At 35.3% G+C, this 16,761-nt stretch overlaps 3 protein-coding genes across 5 annotated transcripts in view; 2 read left to right on the forward strand and 1 right to left on the reverse strand.

The window, feature by feature from the left end:
* The window catches only part of LOC148174694 (muscleblind-like protein 1), a 77,322-nt gene extending 70,933 nt beyond the window's left edge, over window positions 1-6,389 (forward strand). For all 3 annotated transcript variants that reach the window (XR_015770138.1, XR_015770140.1, XR_015770139.1), the window contains 2 exons: window positions 1,380-1,464; window positions 6,298-6,389. The gene's annotated coding sequence lies outside the window, so the exon portion shown is untranslated. The remainder of the gene's footprint in view (window positions 1-1,379; window positions 1,465-6,297) is intronic.
* Window positions 6,390-11,713: 5,324 nt separating this feature from the next.
* On the forward strand, window positions 11,714-14,070 carry Tat (Tyrosine aminotransferase). Its single transcript, XM_088036968.1, has 3 exons — window positions 11,714-11,970; window positions 12,840-13,831; window positions 13,880-14,070. The coding sequence occupies exons 1-3, from the start codon at window positions 11,814-11,816 to the stop codon at window positions 13,991-13,993; spliced, it is 1,263 nt and encodes a 420-aa protein (XP_087893094.1). The 5' UTR covers window positions 11,714-11,813; the 3' UTR covers window positions 13,994-14,070.
* A 387-nt stretch (window positions 14,071-14,457) lies between these two features.
* Window positions 14,458-16,189, reverse strand: LOC148174696 (protein FAM76A). The gene is made up of 5 exons (XM_088036969.1): window positions 15,953-16,189; window positions 15,497-15,775; window positions 15,210-15,346; window positions 14,844-15,087; window positions 14,458-14,798 (listed from the first exon to the last, which is right to left on the reverse strand). Exons 1-5 carry the CDS (start codon window positions 16,034-16,036, stop codon window positions 14,562-14,564), a joined length of 981 nt encoding a protein of 326 aa, XP_087893095.1. The 5' UTR covers window positions 16,037-16,189; the 3' UTR covers window positions 14,458-14,561.
* Window positions 16,190-16,761: the final 572 nt, after the last annotated feature.

Genomic DNA, 16,761 nt, shown 5'->3' on the forward strand with positions numbered 1-16,761 from the left:
TCTTGCAACATCTCTAATCTTTGTTTCTCATTTTTGTTCTGTTTCATGCTTCCTTTGTTAAATTTTCGTCTTTTATTTCCCGTGGTCACGAACTAATCGTTGAATTGATTGATGTTGACTTTTGCTATTTGTGTTTTGTTGACACTCGCAAATGTGTACATTGGTTTTGGGACCCACCGACACCTAAATTGTACGAAGACGCGCGATAACACTTTCTTGTCTAACCTCTGACTATGTTTGTCACTTGTTCCTACTTTGACACACATAACAACACACTTGTCTTGGTGTATGGTGGGTATCGTAAATGGCTGTAACGTAATGTTATCGTAACGCTGATTGGCTGCGATGACGTTGGCTTGCTGCACTACTGCATGTCGCCGGCATAGACAATGGTGCGCCTGTGCCCCAAAACGCCCCTTTTGTGGTCTACACTGACGAACAAGGACAGGTATTCACGTATGTTTAACATCATGTATGCTGAACGCTCCAGAATCGCACCGCAAGAGGTCCAGCTTACATGAAATTGTTAAGTTTCAACAAGTTACAACGTTCGTTTATTGAATTAAGTAGTCTTGTTCGTTGTAACTTGTTCTTTTCTTTACCATCAGTTGCAAGCATATTGTGAATATAAAATATTTTACTAACTCTCATCACAATCTGATTGCATTCCTATTTTCAATGCTTACGAAACAAAATTGTTTCACATTTAACGCTAACGTAGAGTTTTGTGCTTTAATCTCCTTTTTCGAACGGCACCAAGTCATGGTCGCCGCTTTAGTCAAATTCCGCCTAATTCATAAAGATTTTCAAACATTCTGCATGTAAAGAATACACTACTTGTATCATTCTTATTATTAACACTGCTTTATGGTTTTGGCCTTTTATTGCTGCCACAAGCTTTTGTTGGTATATTTGCTGAAATTTTTTTAATAATTGTTACTAGCAAAATGTGTAGTTTATAAAGTCTGTATTGTCTTATTGCTCCCACAAGATTTTGTGTGAAAGACGGATCTACTACATCTCCAATTGTATATTTAAGAACGGTTTTGTGCAGAATGATTGAACGATCTGATTTCTACTGCAACCAGCAACTGACTAAACGAATTTTTAGGTTTTTCATAACTATTGGCATGTGCATTATTCCAAATTTGTGAAGGAATGAATTAATTTATGTTATAGACATATTGTAGTGCTTATGTATGCCGTTTGTTAATTATTATGATTTATTACATAGAGAAAAACCTGTTATTTTTGCATACATGTGCACAATTTTCAATATTTTTCTAAATTTTTTCTTGCTCATTATGTTACAACAAACATTTCTAAATATGTTCCCATTTGTTTGGTATCATACTTATTCCATGATTTTGTTTTTACAGTTACTGGACACCCTCCCGGTGTGCCAAGATTTTAATCGTGGACTTTGTAGTCGGCCTGCTTGCAAATTTGTACATCTACAGGATGGTGAGTTCTCTTTTACTTTCTGGGTAAAAATGGTGGATGCGCCGGGTGGAAATTCGCCACTTTCGACTGTTAACACAAACTAGTGGCTTTATTTTGACAGATAAAATACTGCTGAAAACTCTTTATGATAAAAGCACTACTTTTAGGACTTTACAGCAATATTTAACAAGTTTTTATAGCTCGTTTGCCATTGTGTGCTTCGATGATATACTACATAATAACTTAAATGAAAATGAAGAATGGGCCGATTCCGAATGGTTAAAATACTCATAGTTGGAGGCATAAAAGAACGTTTTTATTAGCTTAATCTGCTTTTTTAAGCTGTCAGTTATTTTCCAATGTTAAAATATCATTTGGCTTTATTTATTGAATGGAAACTACAAAAATAGATAACAAAATCAGGAGCAAAGCAGAGTACAGTTGGCTTATCTTTAAACGCGTTTTTCTCGAAACTACATTTTTCAAATTTGCTACAGTTGTAACTGCAACTGCAACTGTAACAGCAAATCATCCGATCGTCTTGATTTTTTTTTTTATTTTGTATCTCTTGCTCTGTACGATGAACCTCCAGTTTGTCGATCGTATAAAAAATGTAATTTTGATGAGCCAAAATCATCAAATTTTCGAGTGTCTATTTGACATTTTTTTAAAAAATCCGCTATTTTGTCTAATTTTAAAATTTTTACACTATTGAGGTTCATCCCACGGGAAATTTGTTCTAGTTTAATGATCTTTTTTTTTAATTTCAACAATGGTGAAGGCCGCAAGCACTGGTGGAAGGTCTTTTTTTCTAGTGGCTTGGGAGATATTTAATAACTCGGGCAGTAATAAAAATTTTCATCTGAAAATTTCAACTTTTTCTTATTATTTATGCAAAAAAGTATCCAAATTTAAAAATATTTCATGCAGTAGTTTTCTTAAAAAAAAATACCCAAAAATCACTTTTTTTAGGGGGTCACAGTGGTTGTGCCCCTAAAAGCGAATATTTTGAGAAGTGAAAATTTTAAATATTTTGGTTTATACGAGGTGTTTATAAATGTTTCTAGCATCAAAGGTGGCTCTGGAATTCCTGTTGTGCACTATTTTGCCACTTTGTTTTCATAGCGAACATGACTATCTTGAAAATTATTTATAATGTTACTTACTTCAATGACGTTTCTGCTCCGGTTTGGTAGTTTTTGATTTCCAGGTTTTAAACTACAACTGAAACAGTTTATTTCTCAAAACTCAGTCTGCTTTATGTTTGGGGTTAACTGCAAATGTCAGTTGAAAAATCGAAACCCACATTTGTAATAAGCGGCAAATTTTTTTGGCATTTCATAGCCACCCTTGATACTACAAGGTGTTTATAAATGTTTCTAGCATCAAGGGTGGCTATGAAATGTCAAAGAAATTTGCGGCTCATTACAAATGTGGGTTTCGATTTTTCAACTGACATTTTCAGTTAACCTCAAACATAGAGCAAAGTAAATTTTGAAAAATAAACGGTTCTAGTTGTGGTTTAAAACCTGAAAATCAAAAACTTGGACACGAAACTGTAACTGAAACGTCATGGACGTAAGTAACATTATAAATAATTTTCAAGATAGTTATATTCACTATGAAAACAAAGCGGCAAAATAGTGCAGGGCAGGAATTCCAGAACCACCTTTGATGCTAGAAACATTTATAAACACCTTGTATCTCAGTATTCAGAAAATCCAGACAAAGTACAATTCGTTTAGGTTACAAATGTCCATGCAAGGTAACAAATTCTAGCAATTTTATCGTGTAATACGTTCCTGTTGGCGGTGTGAGTTAGGTTTCGGGGTACAGAAGACGATCGTCTTAGTTCTGTCGGAATTAAATTTGTCTGACCGTTTTTAAACAGCAGTCACATCTCGGATTTTACTCGCACTAATTAATTACGTAAGCTTGAATACACAGTAATATTTATGTCAAAATTGAGAAATGTCAAATTCTGGTGGGGACAATGGCAACCTTGTCATTCTAAAATTCCCAAAGTTGTATTAAACAAACAAGTAAGTTTCCAAATGGACAAATCATTTCATGTGGAATCGTCCTTTCGATGGGATATTAAAATTGTTGTATAAACTTGAGCTTTAGCCAATTAAGCTACCGAGAAGTAATGAAATATTTTCTAATTAAGTATTTTATAACAACTAGCAAGCTGCGGTGAGTTCGTATGAATTTATAACATTACAATGTCCACTTTGACAGTTATTTCTTTACTTAAGGTTGGAATCTAGACGAATTAACTTAGTTTTAAGGTGACAAAGTTGACATCATTGTCCCTTCAGAATTTGATATTTGTCAAAATGTTTTAAAATGGGAACGTACAGGACCGAACTACAGGATCAAAATTTTACAACTTGTGACCTTGGATGGACATTGGAACTAAACTGAATTTTGAAGTAACACGTTTTTAATAAATATTTATAAATAACAGTGCAAATAATTGAATTATGGCGAAATAACAATAACCAACGTATCGATGTTCCAATTATCTTACAGCTTTCATGCACAACATATTACGATATTTCCAAATTAATAGTCTGTTTGTGAATCCTGAAATAGCTATCGATTACCATGCAATAATGTGTACGTTGATGGCGGATAATGAACTGGCCATCAGTTTAGGGTAATAAAATTTCGCTTGAAGGGTAAAAGCACGTTTAATAGGACGATTTATTAGTGTATACAAGTTTTTTTAGTTTTCGAAAATAAAATATCTGACTGGGGGAATGGGAGACACTGTACTTGATAAAATTACGTTTAGCAAGACCTTTCGTTTGATGTAAGACTAACTGACTAATAGAGCAACGTCAAAGCAAATTACATTGACATAAAGGAAACTTCACTTAGTTAGTCGATTGTTACAAAACGAGGGTTACTTCGGGGTTTTACAGTCGCGATTAATTATCTGCGAAACTCCAATTTTTGAGACTCTTTTTGTGAATTTGGAAGTCAATGTTAGACGTCAGAGCACACGAAATGTGACTCGACTCAAATTGGAATCCATCAACAGTACTAAATGTGAATTCATCCGAGGAAGGATTCCAGTATTGTCGTCGAGGTATTTGATCGACACGTAGATTCAGCAAGCAGTAAAATCCACTGCTTCCTCTAATGGGGACAACAGATCCCTGCAAACGTCAAAGCTTTTTTGGATACAGTCTGCAGAACGCAGATGTTCCCTAGGAGCGTTCTGTTCCCTAGACGAGTTAATGTTTCAGCTTCCGAATCATTGCATGTCGTACTGAAAGTGAAGCAAAAACTTGAAAGGTCCAAAACTTTTTTTACGTTAGAGCATTCATTTATTTCTTTATTTATCCAGTTGGCCGTTACTTTGGAAGGATCAGTCGATTCCTAACATCGGTCAATTATTTGACGTTTAAATTGTAGATATCGTGTTTTGTTTGTTTTGTCCTACAGCCTGTAATAATAAACAAAACCTTTTTCAACATTAAAGTGAAGCTCGGAAAGCGTTTTTCTACATTATGTAGTAGGCCGGGACTATTTGATACACGTTCTTGATTTTTCAGACGCTTATTAATACTGCTCGACAAATGTCATCATGCAGGGTGATTCTTTTTTCATAAATAAAAGGCGGCGTTGAAATTTTTGGGTGTCAAATCAAGAATGTAAAACCACTATGACCGCCTAAAAAAAGGTGATTTTTGGGATTTTTTTTAAGAAAACTACTGCATGAAATGTTTTCAAATTTGGAGAATACAATTTTACATAAATAATGCAGAAAAGTTGAAATTTTCAGATGAAAATATTTAATTCTGACCGAGTTATTATCTCCGAAGCCACTAGAAAAAAGACCCTCCACTGCTGCAGCGATTGCGGCCTTCACCATGGTTTAAATCGAAAAAAATAGAAAGATTATTTAACTAGAAGATTTTTTCCGTATGATGAACCTCGATAGTGGAGAAATTTTGAAATTTGACAAAATGGCGGATTTTTGAAAAAAAAAATGTCGAATTTCGCTCGAAAATTTGAGGATTTTTGGCCCGTTAAAATTACATTTTTTATGCGATCGAAAAATTGGAGGTTCATCGTACAATAAAACAAAAAAAAATTCAAGACGATCGGATGATTTGTCTTCAAGTGACAACTGCAGCAAATTTGAAAAATGTAGTTTCGAGAAAAACGCTTTTAAAGATAACTTTATTATTAATTTATTTTATTTATTTATTATTTATACTCGTAGCTATAACTCAAAAACTATTTAAATATTTATTTGAAATTTTTGTATGTTATTTTTAAAGGTACTGTATAGACTATCGAAATATGCAAAAAAAACCTATTTTTTTCAAATTTCACAGTGGTTGTACCCCTTAAATTTGACAGAATCATGGCAGTTACCTTCGAGACGTTGACATGTCATAAGCAACATTTCGTTATTAAACAAATTTGTTTGCATTGCATTCATGTTGCTCGCCTGTTTGTTTGGTGTTCCTTCTTGGCTCAAAACCAAATGACACTCGTTATAGTTACTCTTTGGTAAAATTTGTTTTACATAATTTTTTCGCGGCGCAACAATGGATATCTGCTTGGTATTCGCCAAGCACAAATTTGCGCGTCAACATGAAAAATGGCCTAGGAAAGCGTCTATTATGCGAACTAAGTGGGACCAGAATAGGTTTTCTGATAATCGACTCCAGATAAGAAGCATGTATAGTCACGCACTGAATTTATAAGACGCGCCTAGCAGCCATTATTGACATAACAAGCAAAGATCGCAACAATAATTTCGAGTAAAAAGAAGTGGATAAAAATGTAAAGAGCGAAATATGGTCGTTTAATTTATGTTTGTTGTTGCAGGAGATGGGGTAGAAGTGGTGGATAATCGAGTGGCCGTGTGCCGTGACGCTGCAAAGGGACAGTGCTCTCGCTCCACTTGTAAATACTATCACATCCCAATAGCGCTGCCACCAGCACCCGTCATGGCTGCCTTGGCCTCTTACCTGCAGTAGTCACAACGACAAACACCGAACCGTTTATTTATGTCATGTTTATATAGAACTTTTTATTATTATTATATTGTATAACGGTCATATAATGACAAAAAATGTTTGTGTTAAAATTAGTTTTTGATTGAATAGTGTAGTGCAGTAAGATTATGTGAGTGAGCGAACGCCCTATGTACGACTATACAGTGTGTTTGATAAATCGATGGAGTATTGCGTGTACAGTCATCGGAATGGTCTTGCGCAAACAACAGCGATTACTTCCGTAATGGTAATCATTTTCATAATAGACTGCAATAGAAAGCAGCAAGTCTGCTATTTAAAGTGCTTGTGATAGAATAAATTTGTGCAAGGCGATTCTCGGACGAATGCGTGATATTCGAGACGCGTGATATTGGACAATTGTTACTTTTTTAGTCTGGCTATTGCCTTCTCTGGTACGAGTTGTACATAGGGCCTTCTTCTGTCTCATAGGTGCAACACGCCACCCTATATTCATTGTTATCAAGGAATAATAAAAAAAAATAATTATTAACGTCCCGCGGGTTCGACCCAGGCAGTGGGCCATGAGTCAACAATAGTCGAACTGGGAGATATCTGGAGCGCCACTATTAGTTCCAGAGTATTTATATAGCTGTGTTATTAAATTTTTCACGTTTCGTTTTATATTGCTGTGATTTTATATTGGTGTTGGATGTTTCAAACTGTGACATATTCTAAAATATTATTTTATATAAATTCGACGAGAAGAGAGGATCTCGCGTGTATTTTTAGGTTGCCTGGATGGTTTTCATAGGAGATACAACACCTAAACCTCGGGCTGATGATAAATTCGTCTAGTCAAAAAATCAGTAGGTTTTAATGATTATACTGTTAATTTCGTTCGTAACTCGATATCTCCCGACCAAGTGCCACAATATTAAGAATTGAACTCGAAACATAAATGTTCCTGAAAAGCATTTAAACTAAGTTCCACACAGTCCGACAGTCTGGTATTAAAGGGCGAGATGAGGCGCCGTGTGTGATATCGGGTGGTCTGTCTGAATGAGTGCTGTTATGATTATTATTATATTGTACATAGATATAGGTCGTATCGGACAAACTCGCATTATTGGAGTTATTTTATTCATCCAATTGAATTAATATTTAAAAGAAATTTGCTAGGATCTTACAAATAAAGTATTAAGCAAATATTGTAATCAATCATCGGGTCTTTCCCTTTAATACCATGATAGAGTGAGAGCTTCCACAGTCAGAGCGCGGGTCTCTGCTTTGCTTAGTGCATTCGCATTGTTTGCTAGGTTAGCTCTTCTCTTGGGTTGCGCTATTTATGTGCCCCTGCCATTCCCGCTGTTGTTCAATCTGCAGTTTCTCATACAGTTTACACGACGACGAATTCATTCACGCTTTGCTCTAGGCCTACCCTGCAGATCTGAACAGCAAGAGACAGTTGAATATTACGTGTCTGTACAGTACCCATGCTATATTATTATTATTATAGTCCATAGTTAACCTTACCTAGAATAATTTCCTAACATATAACATTATATTATCTTGCATGTCCCTAGTTCAAAGATTACGTCTTGTTCTATACTTAATATAGTTATAGATTTAGCTGTTTCTTAGCGATATCCCTTCGTTTGCGTCAAACATTTGAACACAAATCTTGCATTTCAGCCTACAGACCCGAGCTTCATTTTTTAACCGCTTGAGCTTTTTCAGTCACGATGATAAAAACGAAAGAAAATATAAACAAAATTTTTGTGGTGTACCTATTCATTCTTTTTCGAAGAGAGGGAAAGCTGAGGAAGATGAACAAATTCTAATCCAATTTGGCTTCCAGTTTTATTCTATTTTCTACAAGACAACTTTTCCTCGATTGCCCTCTGCGATTTCGTCTTTATTTCGACTTTTACTTGTATAGTTGTTGTTGATGATACTTAAAAGATTTAAAAACGTTTTTGGTAATTTTGCTAACTACTTTATACAAAGTCCTTTTTCAAGTGTCGCTTCCTCTTAAAGAATAATTATATACAAAAGAACGAACACCAATTATGCCGTTTGCACATTATGTACATACATATGCAATGCCAGACCAGAGCGTTTTTTCTACGTGTACATTAAAGACATTTGTTATTGATTTTTTACTGATGTACAGTAAGATGACAATATTAATTTCTAAGCGGTTTGGTTTTCGTTTATTTACGTAATGTGTCAACAGCGAGGGAGACTATCATTCATGCACATAATTGCTTTGGATTATCTGAAATTCTTTGCTATGCTACGCAGCTATTGCTAAACGCCTCGGGCTTTGCTGACAGACAATGTGATTTAACACTTTACGGTTTTCATTTTGTTATTTTATTTCTCCCTGAAATCTGTCAGTTGCCACCTTTTATCTAGCGTATAGTTTTTTTTGAATTGATATATTTTTATATATTTATCTACCTTGTTGATTTTTTTTTGTTGATTTGGTAACTGACGCAACTAGTGAGTTATGTTGTGTGAGATTTCTTACCCTTAAGTAGAACTGACCTGCGCAATAATCAGGTCACCTAGCAGGCTGCCCATTTAACCTAATTGTTGTTATTGATATATTTTTAAAACATCCGAATAAAATTACCTGAAAATGATAACAGAGTGAATTTCTTATATGAGCCACATAGAAGAGGACTTTTTTAATATCTGCTAATCAAATACAGTAACACTATTTGTATAAAATATACTTTGTATATAGTGGCTCATTATTTTTTCATTTATCAACAACAATTTTGTGATATTTTAGTAATGATTGTTATTTAAGTCACATCACAAAGCAAACAACTAGCTGTTTGCATCGTCTGTTAAAAAACAAACGCCGATGAAGCCATCCGCATTTGTTTTTCATCAGTTCTGTTGAGCAGTTCCACGGAAGGCTCGTTCTTTGCCGAGCTGTTGAATCTTCGGTTATATTTCGATTTCTCTCCGCAACGAACGAACACTTCCTGGTGTATTAATTTTAGGAATTTATTTACAATAATCCTGTCAAGGGCGAGGTTATTCAGAAATAAGGAGAAACATGTCGAAAAATCTTTACAGTTATTTTTTGAAAGATATAAATAAAGATATTATCAGATATAGTGATATTTAATTACCGTTCGTGTAAAAATGAGTAACTGAGTGTATGCATGATATTTAAAGAAAAGATATAATCATGGTATTGGACCTTTTATTTCTCCTTATTGTTGAATACTAGACAGGCATGTGGGAAGAAGTTGTTTTGCTTTGATTGGGGGCCACTTGATTGATATCATTTTGGTTCAGTCTACGTGAGTGTTGATATTAAAATTATTTATTCTTGTATAACTATAAAATATCATTACGTTCGGGGCCATTTTCACCGGTTGGAATTGCACTTTTCCACATGCCTGTCCGTGGGATGAGTGAACTATACATTTGATAAAGTGTGTGATTATAAGGTTCATTTTATGTAGGGAAGTTGCCGACTGCCCTTGCCTTCACTAGGTACTCAGTCAGGATTTGTGTTAATCAAATTGTGCCATACATATTACTATGTAGACCATTCTGATCTGTATTTATTATTATTATTATTATTAACGATCATCCTTCATTTTCCGTTCTTCAACTTCTTACTCTTTTTTTCATTGTTCTTTTCAAGTAGTCAAACATTTTGTCAAGTTTTCATGTTCACGTTATGTCTTATAGACATGAATTGATTATTGATATATTACCTATTGGTTATTATTAATTAATATAAGAATAAACTAATGATGTGATGATGATCGGTAGATCATACAACGGGGACTATTAAGTCCACCATTTTCTGAATATAGTAGAGTTAATAAACCATTATGTGAAACTTTACAAGTCTTTTATTCACCCGAAACCAACATTACTTACCCAATTAAAGTATTTGAGTTGGAATAAAGTACCACCGCAAAATGTAATAGGAAAGATAGGAAAGTAAGCCACCACTTACCTTTTCATGCAAATAATTCGCAATAAACTTGTCGAGCAACTATGCCGAATTTCTGATATCGATATCTCGCTTATTTTTTGAAGTAAACTTAAGTTATACATCAGTGGTACGCAGAATTTTCCGCAGATTCCAAATGTGGGATTTAAATTCAGGTCCGACAACAAATAACTGAGTTACGGCCGAGCAAAGAGTCGGAAAGTTGATTTTCATTTTTCCTTATTTTTCCTAATTTTTAAAGTTAAATATCTCGGAAACTATTAGAGATATTGAGATGCGTTTTGCGCCATTCTTTTTCTCGGCTCATTCTACGTTAGAAAATGTCCTCAAAAGCCCAAAATTCGATTGTCGATTTTTCGCGAAAAAAAATTCCGATTCAAACGATAAAAATTTTTCATCTTTTTATTTTTGATCATAACTCGTAAATTATTCTTTCGATCGATCTCAAATTTGGCCAGTAGATAGATCTCGAGCTCCTCTTTCGACTGGTGTAAACATAAAGGTATCGTTTTCACATATTGAAACAGTGATTGAAAATCACTCCAAAATAACCTCTTCAAAACAGTTTTTGGCCGTTTATTTATTAAGCAAACTCAACAAATTTGGGCTCATTTTGCGCAAAATGTCACGCTGAATCAAAATCCACAAGAATTTTCAATTTTTGTCAACAAGTAACCGAGTTATGGCCGTTTGAATTTTTGGGTTGTCGCCATCAGAGATCCAATTTTTTGAAGGTTCGAAACAACCGTGCTCAATATCTCGGAAACTATTAGAAATGTTAGGAAACCGTTTTCGCCATCGTTTTCCTTGCCTCATTTTACGTCAGACATAGTTCTCAAAAGCCCCAAAATTCGATGGTCGATTTTTCGCGAAAAAAAAAATTCGACAGTAACCATGAAAATTTTTCAACTTTTTGTTTTTTGGCCATAACTCTTAAACTATTCGTTCGATTGATCTTTTTGACCAGTAGACAGATTTTCAGCTCCTCTTTTGATTGATGTGTAATTCAAAAGTATTATGAAGCAAACTCAACGTAATTGGGCTTTTGTAACAAAATTGGCTATTTTCGTCCACTTGAAGAGACACTAATAGATTGCAATTTTTCGCAGCATCAACACTTTTAAACATGGAAATGATATTCACGGCAAAAACTTTCCTTAAAATGTGTTTAATTCCACGTGTTCCCTCTACGAGATAAACAGAATTAGCATACTGATCTGAAACTTGTATAATTATAATATTGATTTATACAGAAAAATAGCATTAAATATTTTACAAAAGTGTCAACTCATGTTCCAGTAGTATATAATTCTTAGTTTGATCGGAGATAGTTATTTCTGTTATCTTATTCCAGTAAATTGATCTCTTGTACAAAAGTTTTTTTTTCGTTAAGTATGTTTAGTACATTGCAAGATATAAGAAGTGTGGATGCTGTGTGGAACGTGTCGTCTTCTTCATCTGCGAATAACTGCAAAAACTACATTAGAGAGATTGTTGATACGCTTGATCTCCAGCCTAACCCTTCGAAGAATGTGATTGCGCTTTCTATAGGTATGTTCGTACTTATTTTTTTGGAAAAAAGCTTCAATTTGTCGTTCTAACAAGGAGGGTAGATGCTTTTCAGAAATTAAATTTTGTAACTCAATAAATACAATACCTGGAGTAATAAACAAACTTGTATTAAAGGTCAATTAATGTAAATAAGCAAGACTTTTGCTAAATGAAATGAGAGTTTCGAAGAATCAGAAATTGTGTAAATATCAATTAAAAAACAAAACGTTTTTTTCTGCACTTGAGATTTTGAGTGTCGTAACAAATTACGTCAAATGCATTTTTTTCGCCAGGAATTTGAATATTTTGTAACAAGTTTTTTATTTGCATAATTTGACCACTCTCAGCAACTTCAGCTCTTCAAAAATGCTAATCATTCTCGTAGATCAATTGAAATGTAAATGAAGCAGTATAAAATTGAAGATTAAGTTAGCTATTTCCAAAATTTTTTTTTTATAGTTCCACTCTGGTAGATTATTGTAAATCTTCGAATTTCTTTAGTCTTCAGATTCCCAGTAAACTGTTTTAATTTATCGATATATTTCGTCGTGAAATTCACTAATGGTGGATGCGCCGAGATTCCCAAAATTTTTGTTGGCGCCAAATTTAAAATGCGGCTCTGTGATTGGTCATTCAGAGCAAGTTACACATTGCAAGTCCTGCAAAACTGTCAAATTGTCACCAAACGAACTTGTTTTTGTTGTTTTCAATGCACATTAACAGATATTTTATCATAACTTAACATTTAATCAGTGGGGCGCCATCTATTAATCAAAATTGACATGTATCCACTACAGGTATCTAACTTATCCCTTTCAAAAACGGTAAATTCTTAAAATATTAAGACAATTAAGCCAATTTTTTTGTAGGAGACCCCACCGTCTATGGCAACCTAAAACCAGCAGAGGAGACAACCCAAGCAGTAATCGACGCGATACAGAGTGGTGCTTGCAACGGCTACGCTCCTTCCACAGGATATGAAAGATCCCGAGCAGCGGTCGCAGAATATCTAAGCCACGACGGGGGAAATTTCACTTCTCAAGACATTATTTTATGCAGCGGCTGTTCATCCTCGTTAGAAATCTGTATAATTGCGTTGTGTTGCGAGAAAAAGCGACACAACTTGCTTATTCCCCGTCCAGGCTTCTCCATATATCGTACCCTGGCAGAAGTAATCGGCGTGCAAGTGAAATACTACGATTTGATCCCTGAGAAAAACTGGGAAGTCGATTTGAACCATTTGCGATCGCAGATTGATAAGAACACCGCTGCGATTGTTCTGAATAATCCCTCGAACCCCTGCGGCTCGGTGTACAGTGAGGCGCACCTCCGAGACATTCTTGAAGTTGCTAAGTTCTACCGACTTCCGGTGATCGCTGATGAAATATACGAACAGATTGTTTTTTCGGGGAACAAATTCGTGTCGACTGCTTCTTTGAACTCCGGAGTGCCTTTGATGATATGTGGAGGGCTAGCAAAGCGGTTTTTAGTCCCTGGTTGGCGGTTAGGGTGGATCGCCGTCCACGACACGTCCAATGCTTTCAAAAAGAATATTCGCAAAGCTTTGGTCAATTTGAGCCAACGGACTATAGGAAGCAACACTTTAATCCAAGGAGCGTTGTCTGGGATTTTATTCAACACGCCGCAAAGTTTTCACGATAATTTAATCAATACGTTGGAAAGACATGCTCAGGTGGTTTTCAAATGCTTGCAGAAGGGAAAAGGTTTGATTCCTTATATGCCGCAAGGGACGATGTACATGATGGTGCAGTTCGATTTAGAGAGATTTCCATTCAGCGATGTTTCGGAGTTTGTAATTAAGCTGATGGAGGAGGAATCCGTTTTTTGTTTACCTGGAAGCGTAAGTAGGATTTGTTTGTTTCTTGGGGTATTTTAGGTTTTTTTTCAGTGTTTCCAAATACCAGATTTCATGAGAATTGTGCTAACTGCTCCGGAAAATTTATTGCAAGAAGCTTGCGAACGAATCCTAGAATTTTGCAGTCGGCACTACATTGAAAAATGAAAGTGTTTCGTCTTTTTTATCTTTTTATAATCGTTTTCATTTTTTTCATGAATAAAATATTGAAAGTAGCGCGGAAAGTAGGTGGCCATGTCCATTTTTTTAATTTAAAGTCCTGATCTAGCTTTGGAAATTTTAATGACAAAGCTGGCAACTGCCATTATTATTCCCCCAGAATTTCATAGTTACCAACTTTGACATGAGATTTCCTGTGTAAAGTTGCCTAATTAATTAGTGCAAGTTCTTGAAGAGGCTCTACGTTAAGTAAAATTCCCCTAAGAAGCGACTGCGTTTAAAGACTAAGAAACAAACTGAATTTCGACACATGACAGAACTTGCACCCCAAAACCCAATTCACACAGCACCGCCATTGCAACATTTGCAACAGGGACGAATTACACGATAAAACTTTGGGTAGACTTTTGCAACTTAAACATTTAATTTTGGAATTTTGTTGGAAGCAAATCCTTTGTTGGAAAGTTTATTTCACATTAAAAATCGACACAATACAGTATTAACAGATAGAAAAATCGTGATGTGCGGAAAACTTTTACGGAAAGTCGCCGCATCGTTACTGAAGGCTGGGGCTGTCCGTACCACTGCCGCTATTATTAGAATTTTCAGCAGCCGCCGCGGCCCCAAATTTATTTTTCTTCGCGGTTTTCGATAAGCTTGCCACTTCTTTCAAAAGATTGCTGATTCTTTTGTTCATCGTATCTACTTTGTCATCACACTCTTTTTGGCTATTCTTCATTTTCGTTCTTAACTCGGCTTCTATTGTGAAGTGCTTCGCCTTCAATTCAGTTATCTAAAAACAACGTTGAAACACGAAAATTAGTTAATTAGTTCGTACCATCTTATCTTTATTTAGTAATTGGGTATCTTTCATACTAAGCTGTTTTTGCAAACTGGCAATTTTTTCTTTCAGTTGAGTCATTGCCACCACATGATCGGAACTGTTGGGATCGAGTTCTGCGCGGATTAGTCCGGGACTCGCGTTGTTCCGGGAGATTTTATTAGGGACACCGTTATCGTTGTCGGTAGCGGGAATTTTAGTCACGTCGACTCGGTGAGGTCTCTTGTTGTGACCACGTAATCTAAAAAAAAAGTTTTGACAACAGCTGAAAGCTGAAATGTTTATTTCCGTTCATTTCCGTCTTTTTTGTCATAATTTCATTTGTTTTAGGGACTTTTCGCGCTTAAATCGTACATTACTCACTTCACCTCCTTGTTTTTTGATTTGTGTAACTGCGATATCTTCATATGCGCCCTGCGTTCAGCGTCACCTTGCTTGGTTTTAGCCAATGCTCTTTTGAAGGACAAAGTGCACAACCAACACAGCAGTTTTCCATCAACCTGGAAAAGATTTATTTATCAATTCAACTTAAAAGCTCTGTATTGTAGCCAATCCAGATTGGTTATCAAATGCTGCCAACATAATATTTCAAATTTGTCTACAGCTTTAATCGCATATTTTGTAAGTTATTAAACTAGAAACATTATCACCTTCTTATCATCATCATGGCGATCAAAAGCGCACTTTTGCTTGCACTGCTCGCAGTTGACTGGAGGTCCGTACTTAATCTCTGAGTTTGTACATCTCTGGCATTTATTTCCTATAAAAGCTGCAATTATATTACAATATTCACAGGCCGTTGGTTTGCCATATGCTTTAACATTTTGTTCACATTTTTTACAAATCGTGCTGGTGTTTCCTTTGGATGTTTGTTGAAACTCTGAACGACAGTAAGTACATTTCACCACCGGAAAAGCTCCACGGCATTCCTAAAACCACCAAAAATTAATAAATACGTGTAAAGACCCCAAACTGACTGCAACAAACATTAATTTCTGTGGTGTTTCCACGGAATAATCAATTTCGCTGATTGTGTGAAAAGTGGCATGGATATGAATGATTTAAGTAGCAATCTAGATGATAATTCAAAAATTATCAAGACTTACTTTGCACAACTGTTGTCCAGCAGAAAGATCTTCAAAGGGGTGTCGCGAAAAACATCGAGAACAAGCAAATAGTGGAGCACTCATGCTTGCAAGCGAATTTTACTGTTGAAACATTCTCTATTTACGAAAAATTTGAGTAAATGGATTATTAATTTTGTCAGGTTATTCCGCAACAACTGTCTATTTACCAGAGATACTTTACAGGCTGTTGGTCGGCGCAGTCGCACAACAATTAGCGACTGTGGCGACCTCTACTGACGTCAACGGCGCTATAAACTGGGCGAAGAGACATAAGCGCGACACCAAAAAGGGAATCTTTACGTTTTCAAAATTGTTTTGTCACTGTTGCCACCTCTAGAAAATTTTGAAGGCGTTTAGGGACGTAGAGAATTTTTTCTATTCTAGGGAAAGTGTTCCCAACAAAGAACAACCAAAAACCCCCACAGAAATGCTGTGTGTTGATTTGAAAGTCAAATAAATTGTTTTCAATTATTATTAAGGTTAATGTTAGCAATAAAAAAAATTGATACACGGAAATCATCAAATTTTTCTCATCGTGGATCGAGACCTTTATAATGGGGAAAAATTTAAAAATCTAAAGTAAATTTGTGTCTGACTTAGGGAATATATTCAAAACGAAAGTTGGCAACATTGTGTTTTATTCAAAATTTACTAATGCACAGCTAGCGATGCCAAAGAAACACGATTTCATACAATTTCACGAATCAAACTTTGTTAACAAAGATTATTTAAAAATTATGTTAAAAAATTAATAATTTTGCAGCACTTACAGTTGGTTTAGGTTGCAA

This window comes from Gnatocerus cornutus, chromosome 5 (genome assembly GCF_029298725.1).
Source record: "Gnatocerus cornutus isolate USDA-ARS CGAHR chromosome 5, icGnaCorn1.1, whole genome shotgun sequence".
Classification (NCBI taxonomy): domain Eukaryota; kingdom Metazoa; phylum Arthropoda; class Insecta; order Coleoptera; family Tenebrionidae; genus Gnatocerus; species Gnatocerus cornutus.